Here is a 16,495-nt window from a genome sequence, read left to right as displayed (position 1 = left end):
TGATAGCTCGGATGAGTTCGAACATGGGTCATCTCGGATGAAAAAGTAGGTCACCGGAGCTAAAAATAGAAAAACCTTGTTAACACTCTAGCGGTCACATTTTTGCCTCAATCATCATCAAACTTTGCCAGGAAGCTTCTCTTAGTGATAGCTCGGATGAGTTTGAATATGGGTCATCTCGGATGAAAAACTAGGTCACTGGAGCTAAAAATAGAAAAACCTTGTTAACACTATAGCGGTTACAATTTTGCCTCAATCATCATCAAACTTGGTCAGGATGCTTATCTAGGTGATAGCTTGGATGAGTTCGAACATAGGTCATCTCGGATGAAAAAGAATGTCACCGGAGCTAAAAATAGAAAAACCTTGTTAACACTCTAGAGGTCACAATTTTGCCTCAATCATCATCAAACTTGGTCAGGATTTTTGTCTAGGTGATAGCTTCGATGAGTTGGAACATGGGTCATCTCGGTGAAAAAGTAGGTCACTGGAGCTAAAAGTAGAAAAACCTTGTTAACACTCTAGCGGTCACATTTTTGCCTCAATCATCATCAAACTTGGTCAGGATGCTTATCTAGGTGATAGCTTGGATGAGTTCGAACATAGGTAATCCTGGATGAAAAACTAGGTCACCTGAGCTAAAAATAGAAAAACCTTGTTAACACTCTAGAGGTCACAATTTTGCCTCAATCATCATCAAACTTGGTCAGGATGTTTTTCTAGGTGATAGCTTGGATGAGTTCGAACATTGGTCATCTCTGTTCATCTCGGATGAAAACCTAGGTCACAGGAGCTAAAAATAGAAAAATCTTGTGAACACTCTAGTGGCTACTGTTTTGATCCAAATATCCTGTAAATTGGTCTGAAAGTTTGTTTTGATGATTTCTAAGTCAAGTTCGAACATGGGTCATCTTGGATGAAAAACTAGGTCACACCCCCCAAATATGGAAAAACATTGTTAACATTCTAGTGGTCACATTTTCTACTCAATTATCATCAAACTTGGTCAGGATGCTTGTCTAGGTAATTGCTCAGATGAGTTCGAAATCGCATGTAAAACTAGGTCACCGGAGCTAAAAATAGAAAAATCTTGTTAACACTCTAGTTGCTACTGTTTTGATCCAAGTATCCTGGAAATTGGTCTGAAAGTTTGTTTTGATGATTTCTTGGTCAAGTTTGAATATGGGTCACCTGGGTAAAAAACTAGGTCACACTGCTCAAATATGGATAATCCTTGTTAACACTGTAGTGGTCACATTTTTGACTCACCTGTCATGAGACTTGGTCAGAATGCTTGTCTAGGTAATTGTTTGGATGAGTTTGATGGGTCAGGTGAGCGATCTAGGGCCATCATGGCCCTCTTGTTATTTTTAAAGTTTGTCCGGACTACTTCTCTTATACCACTAATGCAATTTCAATGAAACTTTACAGGATTGATCTGTAGCTCAAGTCCTTGTGCATATTGCACGGGTTTTCCGGTTGAATGATTTTTGGCCGAGTTATGGCCCTTTGATAAAAAGGTGTTTTTTTAACCAGGTTTTCCGAAGGAAAAAACTGGTTATTAGATTGAGGTATGTCGGCGGGCGGGCGTAAACAATTTCTTCTGTGCGCAACTCCTACATTTTTCAACGGATTTGACCAAACTTTCACAGAAGCTTTGTCATCAAGTGACCTGGCGCATTTTGTCGGGTTTTGTGATTGGATAATATTTGACCTAATTATGGCCCTTTGTTTTTTTTCCTTATATAGAATATATAGTGAATAATTTCTTCTGTGCCCAACTGTTCCTACATTTCTCAATGGATTTTGACCAAACTTTCACAGAGGCTTTGTCATCAAGTGCCCTGGTGCATATTGCCAGGGTTTTGTGATTGGATAATATTTGACCTAATTATGGCCCTTTGTTTTTTTCCCAATATAGGATATATAGTATATAGTGAATAATTTCTTCTGTGCCCAACTGTTCCTACATTTCTCAATGGATTTTGACCAAACTTTCACAGAGGCTTTGTCATCAAGTGCCCTGGCGCATATTGTCAGGGTTTTGTGATTGGATAATATTTGACCTAATTATGGCCCTTTGTTTTTTTTCCCAATATAGGATATATAGTGAACAATTTTCTGTGCGCAACTCCTCCTACATTTCTCAGCGGAATTATACCAAACTTTCACAGAGGCTTTGCCATCAAGTGCCTTAGGGCATATTGTCAGGGTTTTGTGATTGTATAATATTTGACCTAATTATGGCCCTTTGTTTTTTTTCCTTATACAGATTATATAGTGAACAATTTTTACCATGCGCAACTTCTCCTACATTTCTCAACATATTTTGACCAAACTTTCACAGAAGCTTTGTTATCAAGTTCCCTGGCGCACATTATCGGGGTTTTATGATTGGATAATATTTGAACTAATTATGGCCCTTTGTTATTTTTCCTTATACAGAATATATAGTGAAAAAAATTCTTCTGTGCTGAACTCCTACATTTCTCAACGGATTTTGTTCAAACTTTCACAGTAGCTTTGTCATCCAGTGCCCTGGCGCATATTGTCGGGGTTTTGTGATTGAATAATTTTTTATTTAATTATGGCCCTTCGTTTTTTTTTCCTTATACAGAATATAATTATAGTGAACACTTCCTCTGTGGCAATTCCTCCTACATTATTCATGTTTTACATTGCACATAGTTACATTGTTTGTTGCTTGTATTTGTATTTCAAATAAAACATATTTATCTACAATGGTGATAATTGAAAACCTGGTTTCATGGCATTGCCATGTTTCTTGTTTCTGTGTGTTGCCAGATACACAAAAGCTTGTCCGGACTACTCCTCATAAACTACTGGTGCAATTTTATCCAAACTTTACAGGAATGATCAGTACCAAGTCTAGTTGTGCACTGTCTGTCTGTCTATCCGTCTGTCACAAAACTTGTCCCAACATAAAGTTGGCCATCATGAGGGGACACATGTGATTACTGATGGCTCTTGTCTTTACATAATACCTGCATGCTTTAGAAACCTTTTTTTTGGGGGGGCATTCGTCACTCTGGTGACAGCTCTTGTTTTTCTAAAAACACGTAATTGGCACAGGCACGAGTATTGGACCTGGGAAGAAAAAGTATGACCAGATTGATAAAAAAAAACCTGTGTTCATCTTAAAAGTGTCAAAAACCAAAAAAAAAAAAATAAATAAATAAAACAATGACCTCCTTTAAAAATATACTATAAGTTAAATTCTCTTAACTACTAGTATATTTTAAAGGGGGTCATTATTTTCATTTTTATAGGCCCGTTTGAAAAACGGGGCGTATTATGGGAACGCCCCTGGCGGGCGGGCGGGCGGGCGGGCGGTGTCCAATTTTGTCCGGAGCATATCTCCTACATGTATGGAGGGATTTTAATGAAACTTCATATAAATGTTCACCACTATGAGGACCAGTGTCGCGCACATGAACCAGGTCTCTAGGTCAAAGGTCAAGGTCACACTTAGAGCTCATTGAAAAATGCTTGTCCGGAGCAAAACTTCCACATGTATAAAGGGATTTCAATATTACTTGGCACAAATGTCACCATTGTGAGGCGGAGTGTCGCGTGCAAGATTCAGGTCCTTGCGGCCAAGGTCAAGGTCACACATAGAGGTCAAAGTTCAGATAAAAATATGAAGATGTGTATATAGACCATTTAGTCATCATTTATTGAGGGATTGTAACACAAATGGTCATTATCAAGACTATGGCTGTGATACATATAATTTAGGTCAATATATACAAGGTCAAGGTCACTAAAGATGATGAAATATCCAGATTTTGTAAATAGAATTTAATCAAAGGGAGACAACAAAGTTATTACTTTGTTCATAAATGACTTACACAATTACTCCCCTTGATCTATTTTCACTTTCAATTCTAAAAATAGAATTTAATCAAAGGGCATGAAATAATCCTCTTTCTTGGACTTGAGTATGTTCTAAAGAATGTAACATTTATTTACACATGTTTCATTCATTGGTCAAGATTCTTAACTGTGATAACTATGGTGTTCTGTAGACTTGGTATTTGTTCATAAAGATCATACAGTAATTACCTTATCAAATGTAAATACTTTCTCATAGAAATTTAATTATATTTTAATTTTCAAGTAAATATCAGTTCAGCTCATTCAAAGATTAAGAATTGTAATGAAATGTATTTCCCTAGAATAAAATCTAAAATCAGAATTTTTTAGTTATTAAATTACATGTACTTTTTATACGCCCGTTTAAAAAAAGATAAAAATATGAAGATGTGTATAGGGACAATTTAATCATCATTTATTGAGGGATTGTAACACAAATGGTCATTATAATGACTACGGCTGTGACACATGTACTTTAGGTCAATATATGCAAGGTCAAGGTCACTAAAGATGGTGAAATATCCAGATTTTGTCTGGAGCATATCTCCTACATGTATGGAAGAATTTTTATAATACTTTATGGAAATGTTCACCACCATGATATGTATTGCTCCATGCATGATCCAGGTCTCCAGGTCAAAGGTCAAGGTCACACTTAGAGCTCATTGAAAAACGCTTGTCCGGAGCAAAACTTCTACATTCATAGGGGGTTTTCAATATAACTTGGCACAAATGTTCACCATTGTGAGGCTGAGTGTCACATGCAAAATTCAGATCCCTGCAACCAAAGTCAAGGTTATACATAGAGGTCAAAGTTCAGATAAAAATTTGAAGATGGTTATAGGGACCATTTAGTCATCATTTATTGATGGATTGTAGCACAAATGGTAACTATCATGACTACAGGTGTTACACATTTAATTTAGGTTAATATTTGCAAGGTCAAGGTCACTGGAGATGATTAAATATCCAGATGTTGTCCAGAGCATATTTTCTATATGCATGGAGGAATTTTAATGTTACTTTTATAGAATTGTTCACCACCATGAGACGTAGTGCCCTGCACATAAACCAAGTCTCTAGGTCAAAGGTGAAGGTCACAGTTAGAGCTCATAGAAAAACACTTGTCTGGAGCAAAACTTCTACATGCATAGAGGGATTTCAATATAATTTGGCACAAATGTTCATCATTGTGAGGCTGAGTGCCGTGCATAAAATTCAGGTCCCTGCGACCAAGGTCAAGGTCACACATTCTGTGCATATCTTCCCTATTGATTTGTTTTAAGGTTCATTTAACAACACAGTGCCAAGAATAAAAACTTGCTTGCTAGATAACACTTATCCATAATGCCCCCATCTCCATCTAAAGCTTTTTCATAAACGGGCGTATTTTGTGACTATGGCACCCTTGTTTTTTGTTGTTTTTTTTTTTTTTTTTGGGGGGGGGGGTTGGGGTGACACTTTAAAGATGAACACAGGTTTTTTTATCAATCTGGTCATATTTTTCGTCCCAGGTCCGATACTCGTGCCTGTATTACATGAATAACAAGATTAAACATATTTAGGTAAAATCAGTCCGACAAGCACCTTTATCCTAATATGTAGATGATTCCTACAAATTTTAAGGCGTAGCTAACCCTGACCTTGACTCCAAAAAGGTATTTTGGTAAACCAGTAAAAGTACGAGCCTCCAGTCCTTAAAATGTTATGGTAAATGACCCCTCATGGATTTTTATGTCAGTTTCGTGTTCACAGTGACTACCAAAAAAAGTTTGTCTGATCAATGGCAAGAGAAAGCTTTTGTCTACGGGACTGAGTTTTGTGCGGGGGTTCATAACCGACAGAAGATTAGTTGGTCGAGTGGTGGTAACTTCTTTTTGCCATTTGTTCAGCATACAAAGTTCCCCTACAGCAATCTTTTATAACTGGAGGGAAAATGTGAAGAAGAAAATTCAGAATGAGAAATAATCAAATTATACATGCCATGAAGCTAGTTCATGATTCCAAGTCGTCTTGAATAGACTAAATGAGCGTATCTTGATGCATAAACTAAGTTTTATACCTAAATTGTCTAATATAAGAAAAGCTAACCCATTATAACTTGGAAGTCGTGTCGGCACCTGTAATGTGAAGCGTTAACGTTACTGGCGACGGAAAATTGTGCATTATTTCAGACACGAGTTGTCATTTGCTAGAACCACACATAAGTACTTTGAACTTCCATAAGCTAACGGCAAAACTTCCTCACGTTCATGAAGAATTAAAAGTCAGTCTACCATGATGAGAACTTACAAATACTCCGTCGCATAGTCCATTTTAATATACCAGTTTGAAGCACAGGCACGAGAATTGGACATGGGAAGGACCACATTGATAAATTAAAACTGTGTTCTTCTTAAATGTGTCAAAATGTGGTATGGAGTAGCGAAAAAGTTTTATAAATGTCCACTTGTCACCGCTCTGCGGGTGTTTTGTTTGCGCGCCAAAATAGTGGTGGTGTCCAACACGCATTAAGGGGGTAGTTAGCAGTGGAAGAACCATCTAATTTGGGTCTTTACATATATGAATTTGAGGTACAAAAAGTAAAAGACGCGACTTTATCCAGAGAATGGAAAATTTGGGTTTACAATTGACTGGTCATAAACATCATAAAAATTTACGTAAATTTAAATAAGCTGTGTTGGTTGTTTAGAAAATAACAAGATAGCAAACAGAAAACAACAGTCTCCAATGCAACCCATTACCTCTGACTGAAATCGGGTAAGCTACGCTGTCATTTAAAAAGAAAATCCGAGCTTGAGTCAGTAGGTTATACTAGGTATATTGACAGTAAGTAATTATCATATAATTAATCTCATTGACGTGTGTTAGTACCATGGCATTAGAATTAGAGTCGTACCAGCCTGCACATCCGATTTTGTCACCTTTAATAATTTTTCAGACCATTTATGCTATATTCGTACAATATATGATTGGGCCAATGGTCATTAATGAACATGTCAGTCATGTAATCTCAAAGAAACATGGGCGACTTGATGCTTAATTCGTGTTTCAGTTACATGCGATTAAAGCGTTTGCGTCGTCAGTAAAAATGTCACCTTGTTTTTTAAGGTGATAGGGAATATATGAGACTAGAATACTGCAGCTACATCAGCAAGAGGATTTCACCAACAATTTTGACAATTACCTGCCTTTGGCTAACGAACATTTGTAAACATACATGTAATTTATAAAGTTCTACTGTCAGGTAATGTCAGAAACTGTCAGCATCTGTCTTTTCCACTGGATCATGGATAAAGAAAAGCCAAATCTTCTGTCTTTTTAATGCTATATCCTAGACGAGATCGTTCTCTACAAATGCTACAATTTAATACCTTAATTGATTCATTCTTTAGTTTTTCTTTCAAAAGTAGATACGGTCGAGTTGTATTTTCTGTATAAATCTGAATTTCATTAGATTTTGACCTCGGTATAGCACCAACTTTTGCTTTCCGACCATGAGGGCGCAGTATGTCCAGACTATTTGAAATGCTTACAGCTATAGTGGCTTGTATATGCCACCAGTTTAGAGATAGGTCAGGTTGGAAACTTTAATTGACAAATAAAAGTCCGTGACATCGTCTATTGTAGTCCAACTAATTAGACTTGTCAAAGAGACACCGAGATAATTTTGGATGGGCGCTGTCTTTTTCCAAGTCCAACCACGAACTGCATTTTTATGCACGGACGCTTCCCAATTAGAAGTTGTTGGGAGCGAAAACTAGAAAAGTTTCAAAGAAACGGTCTACATTACCTGAAAGAGAATCGTTTTTTATGCAAGGTTCCAAATTATCATACTTCAAAGTCGAACAGAAGTCTTAATATTCCACTTTAATTTTTTAATCATTGAAAATTATTGAAAGCGGCCATATTGGAAAGCGGTGTCATGGTAAAATCCATGGTGTAACACAGGTATCGGCGGCAATCGATTGTATTTGCCAAGCTTTATTATACAATTTGTTTATGTTATTTATATGAATTATTGCAGGAATAACTCTTTTATTCACACACAAATATTTCAGCATTAAAAAGAGAATGTGTAAAGGAAATTCTGATAACCTTACTTAGAAATTAAATAGTTTATGATGTCCGATGTCAGATCATACTGCATTTAAGTCCGTTTAAATTGTCAAATTAGATATTATTAAGTTGGATTTTTTAACATCTGTGATCGTAAGGTGAAATTCTGAACTACCTTTTTATTTTATAACCCTGCCATGATTTCCCACATACGAAAATACAATGTAATTGTAGGTACATCTTAATGAATTATAATTATACTATACATGATGAAGCAAAGAAGAATTTCAATTTATATTACACTCCATATCAATTTCTAGTTTATTATCTTTAAAAGAAATTGAGGACGGTTGTGTACGGGAAGAAGTTCAAAACAACCAAAAATAACTTTAAAACTCTGAAAAAAAATCTTAAAATTTCAAACTATAAAATGGAATTTCAGACAGTCCTCAGTAAAATACAATTGTCGCACAGATTTGACGGGGTTTATGATAAAAACGCAGCAAGCGGAAATTTAGTGACCGTTATTTAGATGTTGAATAGCATAACAATGTAAGACAGATGGGAGAAATGTTGGAATGACTGTCGCAAAAGGCACCAAAACCTCTGATACCCATTAAAAATTCCATATGTTATCTAGTTCCCGTTGAACGGCACCTCGAATGTGTCACATTGAAAGTTCCATGATAACCGCCGTATTATGTACACATCTGTGGATGTTGATTAAAAATTTCAACATTATTATGTTTAAGTGATCAATTCTGTTTAAACCGGCGAAAGGGAGCACTTGCACCTACCAGAGCCGTCTCTCGCACTCCTGTGTATTTATGTTTCGATTTTGCAGTTTCAGGCGTTTTTGGTGGGTTTTTTTGGAGGGTGGATACATGAATGTGGATAAGTTTTTTTCTGTTTCTTTACATTTCTTTGCTTGCTTGCCGAACCTTGTATTGATAATCATTATCTGTTTGTTACGGTTCGGTATACGTCATGTATACAATATGATAAACAAGATGAACAAGGAAAGGCGGCGTTCAATGAACGCAACCCCCACACGACCCAGGAACATGAACCATTGGCAAGGAGCCCAGGAGGATCCTAAATTAAAACGGGACAGGGCGCAAGGGAGAGCACGGTCAGGCTTATCACTAAAATGTAACTGAGAAGGAAATCAAAGAAAATAAATAAATGAATGATTAATAGGACCACTAAGTTAACGAGCACAGGGGAAGGGGATAGGAAATTCGGGGAGGGGGCGAAATAAAGAAATAAAACTAGGGGCAAAGGGAAGATACTTACCAAAGACGAAAAAACAACAAGGGACACAAACAAAAGTGTCACCAAAACAGTATGAAACAGGACCACTAAGTTAACGGGCACAGGGGAAGGGGATAGGAAATTCGGGGGAGGGGGCGAAATAAAGAAATAAAACTAGGGGCAAAGGGAAGATACTTACCATAGACGAGAAAACAACAAGGGACACAAACAAAAGTGTCACCAAAACAGTATGAAACAACAAGACATACACCTTATACATTTATAAGTCTCTTAATCTGTTCATTTGAAAATTCTGATCTTCTCAATGACTTTTTTTAAATATCCTCTACTTAAAATTTATTTCAATTAAAATATGTGACCCTTCCTTTATAGTTACACAGCATATGGCTGGATCACAATAAAGTTCCTTTTTAGTAAATTAATAAAGTATGTCAAGAAGACATTTAACTTTATCAATAGGTTTAATATGGTATTATATATCGGCAATCGGTGAAAAAGAGCTCTTGAAATATTATTTGTACAAATACTGAATAATTTGAAGTGTATTTCAAATAGTTTCCTTCAATATTTCTTTTACGTTCTTAATTGTCATATAAATATGCATGTATAAATGAAGTCAGTATTTTATCCGAGAGTGACATTTGGCAGTCATTAGCAGTAAACAAGAAGGCAAACCACCAATTGATAAATGTTGAGTACATGTATTAAAATATTTAAAAAATATTAAACAACAGTACTTGTACGGAGCCTATTTGCGACCATTGCATTTTAGGTTAAATACAATGATACTTTTCAATAGTATTTAATAATGCACACATTTATTAAAAAATAATGAAGAGATTTATTTCCCCCGATATTTTGTTTAATTTAATCTTCATGCGTAACCCACACTTACCTGCTAGACACACTGGTAGCTACTACCAGGTTTCACGGAATCGATTTTTTACGATGACGTCATAACATGTCCGCCGAAGATAGAGTAGACAGTACAAATTTGAAATAAATCGCATGTATGCGTTAAGACAGGTACAATCTAATATTTTTTCTAGGAGAAGTTAGTACTAAAATTTATATTCTATTGATCTTTAGAGGTAATTGAAGTTACTTTCAGGTTTAAGCAGTAAAAATCAGTCCAAATTATCGATAGTATTACCGGTAGATTTTCCGTGCGTAAAAATGACAGTTAAAATTAGGCGTAACGGTTTGACAGTAAGAAAAAAAAAGTCTGTTAAATGGGTCAAACCGTTCACGCCAAATTAATTAGGCTACGTCTATTGCTATTAACGGATTATTTTGTGCAATTCATTTACCAAGGTACACAACCTATACTTTGTTCTTAATAAGCAAGAGTTGTTTCCCTTGTCAAGGTTTTGTTATTTAATTTATTGATATTTTTAAGTTAAATCCGGGACATTTTTTGTCCCAGGTTAAATTGCATAAATTCATCCTACAGTAGATTAAGTAAGAAAATCAGTACACCCGCTCAATCAAAATAGAAAAGTGAGAAATTATTTCATTTAACGTGACTAAAGTAGATCTAAATGTGTAAATCTACAGTTCATTAATTAATATAGAGGGATCTATTCTCACAAATAAAGTGAATGATAAAATGTTTACCGAATGTCTTTAATGGTTTGATGAGTTGAAAATAACTTAAGAAAGGGTCTTTTAAATGGAGCTTCACTGAAGCGGGACGTACTTGATCACCCTAATCGTTAGAATGAGAACAGCTATAACAATGGGATGTCCCATTCGGCTGACAGCGCTGTCAACGTAGCGGTACATACACACACGAACTAAAATTTTGTGGGCATGTTTACAACTTTACGCTACCTGTTATTAAAATTTGACTGTTAAGTGTATGTGACGTGTATGATGAACTTTCAGTTGGTACAATAATAATTCTCTAAACATGGATATAAAGTTTAATTTGCGCTAATTTATTTTTTTTTTGAGGAAAATTTAGTTGCAGTGAATGGATTTTGACAAAACGCGGGAAATATTATCAGGATAATGAATATTTGTTACAAATGTAAAAAGCCTGTCTATTTTGGTAAGTTATTTCGTAATTTAACGACAAAAGTATATTTTCAATTAACAGGGTTCTCACTTGGACTTTAAAACATGGAGTCCATGGACTCCCAACCCTGAAAAAGTTGGAGTCCAAAAGCACGTCGCAATTAATGTTTACAGATTAGTCATTCAATGTTCACAATAGCATTGCTGATATTTTGAATCTTCAAGGGACTCCAAAGTTTATAGTTATTCAAAAGAAACTCTGAAATACATAGTGTAATTATTGTTTTGTTGTTAATATTGAATTAAAATATTGTTGAAATATTAATTATGAAATTATTTCATTATAATGCATCAACACATGGAAATTGTTTTTTTTCCACTTTTATACCAAATCAAATTTTATTCTGGTTAAATAAGTCCACTCTAAAGACAAAAAGTTTATATTTGTGAAAAAAAAAACGTAAATGTATATAGGCAGCGTTTAGCGGAATGAATAGGAAAATCGTGTACAGCTTCACACAGTGTGCAAGAGATTCATCCGATCAACAATTATTTTAGCAAATATCTTCAAAAGGGGGCAAATTGAAGATCGATATTTAAAGATTTAATGTTGATTAAATAATAAAGGAACAATTCATTCGCATGTTTGGCTTGGAAACCGATAATTTTTGCGAAAATTTAGGGTTTCTGGCGTACGTGAAATCGCCGATGTTCGGGATCAATTTTCGGATAGAATCTAAATATCAAAGAAAAGCGTATGTGTATTTTGGTTTGTTGTCCTGGCATTTCGGCACAATATATTAAATTCTTAATACTCTCATATGAATGAAACTAAAGCAAAATTGTGCCTAGAAAATGCCGAAAATATTCGACAATCATTCAAAATTACACTCATTTGTAATTTGAGAAAACAATCTTTAAACTTGCGGCGTAAATAGTCGATAATTTTATCATTTTGTCGGTAAAATTTGCTAATTTCCAATCAACTGTTGATCAAAGATATAAAATTATCACCTCGTGTTATATTAAATGTACTGTAGAGCGCGTGCATACATTGGTCTGATCAATATTACGTGATAATGATCGGAAGCGTTATCGCTGATTGGCTAATCGCTTCACGGGTCGATGTGCATAGGACCGCCTACCTATACGACTGACACGCGCTGACGCATTTTGTGTATTTGTGGTTGTAAACAATCGGTAATGTTTATGCGTCCCCAGGCAAAATTAAGCGTACGTGGAATCCTTGCTCTGAAATATTTGCGTCCATCTTAAATAAACATGCGTACCGGGACGCCGAAATAAGCGTCCCCGAGAACCGTTATGATTTTGTGTATTGATTTCAGAGACAAGTTGGACCACGTTTAAGTGAAAATCGATACATTGAAGTAGAACTTGAATTTAAGATAAGGCCCAGTTATATATTGATGTTGAATATACTTAATTGAATCCTATATTGTTTCCCAAATTGGTTTAGAAATTGAACATGAAAGTATTTTCATATAACTTTTACCTTGAGTTTTTTGTGTTTTTTTTACTACACTCCTCAACCATAGAGTGTGTTTTAATGATTCCATTTATTTAATTAATTAATAATTAATATGTTAACCCTGATCAATTACTGAACTGCAGATTTTCACAAGATTGTATGACTTAATTATCAATATAGAAGGAACAGTGTAAACAATTCTCTCATATTTTTTTGTTCCTATTATCATATACCAAGACTTATCAAGATTTTATTTCATTATATTTTTTTTCCAATTAACCTGCAAAACAAACATTAGTAAGGCTTTGCTAACAGTTTAAAGCCAGGCCAGCCTGAACATCTGTGCAGTTTGACCAGGCTCCCAGCTGAATTTTTTACTTTGGTGTTGATTTTTACTTAGGTGTTGATACCCCTTAAACTGCACATTTTTGGACAATTTCATATTCAAAGCAGCTGGCAAATCAATATTAAAAATCCAACAGGTTAAGTGTTTAACCCTCACAAATTATTTCATTGTGGTATTTATTTTGCCTGAAGGGAGGCCAATATTTTAAGTATTTGACACTATCATATACACAATCATGAAAATTGTTCAAATGATAAAATCTTTCATGTATTCAGTAGTACATTATTTGTTTAAAAATCTCAAATATTTTTTAATTAAGCATTTCTTTTCAACGCGCTTAAGCAGTTTTTGAGTCATTCTTTCATTTTCAAAATGAACTTTTAAACTTTATTATAATATAAGGGACATGCAATAAAGCATGTTATTTTTCTCTTCCCGAATAATTTTTTTGCGGATCTGGCATATCAGATTTTCGGGTGCATTGCGCGTCTTTACAATAGACATCAACGTTTCAGGATCTATCAGGTGTCACAAACTACAATAATTCTGAACATATAATAGGGATGGTTGTCACAAATTGTACATGTATATAATGTTTATGATACAGGGTAATAAATCTTCATTTTTTACCTCAGGTAAAAGGTGTATCTAATTTAGGATGTAACATGAAACTTGAAAACTATTTTTATACACACACACTCACAAACAGGTTGGATTGCCTTTCTGACATGCAAAGCTTTTAAGATGGGCCTATAAAATATATGAGAAATAAAAGCATGTAAGAAAATATGAGAATGGTATGAAGCTTGAAATATTTAGTATTAATAATATCAATATCGATATTAAAATTATAAAGAATATATTATTAATATAAATATGAATATTATTAGACTTATAAAATAGTATCCGAGAAACATCATATTGACAGAACTCCTGCTTAATAAATCACTTAAGTATGAGTTCTTACTTTTCAGTTGGCTTTTTTAAATACAATGTAATATAAAATATAATACATAAAATGTTTAGGACCGAAATATTATATTAGCAGATGGCACAAAAGAAATGATAAAAATAAAGTTTTTTCCTATTTCACATTGTGATAAAATTTATCTAATATCAGCAGGAATATCACTATCTGACACAACAATAGATTACATCTTGTGTATTGAATACTGTATAGAAAGGATTACAGTATATATCAATACAGGTATTTAATAGTATACAGTGAACTTGTGGCAATGAAAGAAATAATCTTTTATTTATTTAGGTATATCAATTGTTAGGTCGACAGCATGTAGTACTGCTTACTGTGAAATGATCTACATTTTTCTGGTGTCTAAGAGTCCGGATTAACCAATGTATAAATGCTATGAGGTCAGAAGCCTCGAGGTCTAATATTGTTGTGAATGAATAAAATAACCGACTTAATACTGTTTTGATGTCGGAAGCCTTCAGGTCTAATATTGTTATTTGTTGTGAATGAATAAAATACAGTTTATTATAAATTTGCATGGTTTTACATCCAACTTGACAAAATTATTACATTATGCATGCATTCATTTGTAAACGTTTTGAGTATTTAAACAATGGTAAACAATAAGTAGACCTGTATGCCACAAATAGTGTTAAACATGTCTACACCCATTAATCAATTATTAGCACATTTCCAAATTCAAAACAGCATTTTAAGCTCGACTATACGAAGTAAATGGAGAGCTGTCCTACTCGCCCCTGCGTCGGCGTCCGCGTCCAGATTTCAGATTAAAGTTTTGGTGCAGTAAAATATTTTTCACTATAACTTTGTCATTTCTTAAGGTATCAACTTCAAACTTCAAATATATGTTCCTTATCATCAACCACATCTTATGTGACAATGTTCATAACTCTAGCACCAATAGTTTCAGATTTATCTCCCCTTGAACTTAGAATTTTCCTTAAAAAATACTATTTTTTACTGTAACTTCTTTATTTCTTAAGGGATCACCCTCATACTTCAAATAAATGTACCTTATCATCATCCCCATCTTATGTGACAAGGTTCATAACTCTAGCACCAATATTTTAAAGATTTATCTCCCCTTGAACTTAGAATTTTCCTTAAAAATAATATTTTTTACTGTTACTTCTTTATTTTTTAAGGGATCACCCTCATACTTCAAATATATGTACCTTATCATCATCCCCATCTTATGTGACAAGGTTCATAACTCTAGCACAAATAATTTCAGATTTATCTCCCCTTGAACTTAGAATTTTCCTTAAAAAAATATTATTTTTTACTGTAACTTATTTATTTCTAAAGGGATCAACTTCATACTTCAAATATATGTACCTTATCATCATCCATATCTTATGTGACAAGATTCAAAACTCTAGCACCAATATTGCAAGAATTATCTCCCCATAAACTTAGATTTTTTTACTAGAAAAATGTTAATTTTTACTATAACTTTTTTAGTTTTAAAGGTATCTACTTCAAACTTCAAATACTTATTCCTTATCATCAATTACATTTTATGTGACAATGTTCATAACTCTTGAAGCAATTTTCACAGATTTATCTCTCTTTGAACTTAGGATTTTCTTTAAGAAATATTATAACTTCTTTACTTTTTAAGGTATCTACTTCAAACTTCAAATATATATTTCTTATCATAACACACATGTTGTGTGACAAGGTTCATAACTCTAGCGTGACTATTTCTAGAATTATTTCCCTTGATCTTGGAATTTATGTTAACAAATGTTATTTTTTTACTATAACTTAATACATATTAATACATAATTGATTTTTCTTTCATAGTTTTGTCCTCCTTACTGCGTCCAGTATTTTATTAGTCGAGCTTGGCTGTCTCCTGTGACAGCTCTTGTTCAAATTTGGCTTGGCACCTTAAATTGTTTGGCCATTGATAGCAGCATGCAGGAATTAGAACTATTTTTTTACTAGATTCAAAAAAATGTAATAGTTTATTGAGAGCTTTATAAAATTAAATTTTTATTACTTGGAGTGTAAATAGTTATAATGAGTTGACCAATGCCACCTAATATTAATTAATACATCAGACCAGCTACTCTACATGTATACTGTTAAATTGGCTGTTCATTGATTAGTTTGATGCAGATTAATATAACAGACTGTTTCACTGAGTGTTTGGAGTTAAATATTAGGTTGCAGATCAAGTCCGTTTTACAAAAATAGCCAAACAGATTTCTTTTCACCTGTACATAATTATGTAGTTTCATTATTATAGCAAATTCTATAAACAGTTATCTAATGCTGGTATGTAATTTGACACTTAAATAAATTTATAATTTTATAATTAATTGAAATGACCTTTAATCTATTTTGAATTCTTTGTTATAAATTAAGCCTAATTTGTTAACCTATATAATGAGCCTCGCCATGACAA

General features: G+C 34.0%; 1 protein-coding gene across 1 annotated transcript in view; it reads left to right on the top strand.

Annotated features, from left to right (window-relative positions):
- Positions 1–10,978: 10,978 nt before the first annotated feature.
- Positions 10,979–16,495, top strand: part of LOC132747642 (ras association domain-containing protein 4-like) — a 44,867-nt gene continuing 39,350 nt past the window's right edge. The window contains exon 1 of the mRNA XM_060737079.1: positions 10,979–11,284. Coding sequence (XP_060593062.1) covers positions 11,245–11,284 — 40 coding nt within the window. The 5' untranslated portion in view covers positions 10,979–11,244. The remainder of the gene's footprint in view (positions 11,285–16,495) is intronic.

This window comes from Ruditapes philippinarum, unplaced genomic scaffold, assembly GCF_026571515.1.
Source record: "Ruditapes philippinarum isolate M1 unplaced genomic scaffold, ASM2657151v2 ctg573_1_1_1_1, whole genome shotgun sequence".
Taxonomy (NCBI): domain Eukaryota; kingdom Metazoa; phylum Mollusca; class Bivalvia; order Venerida; family Veneridae; genus Ruditapes; species Ruditapes philippinarum.
Note: the sequence above shows the minus strand (reverse complement) of the source record. Positions and strands in the feature narration are given on the sequence as shown.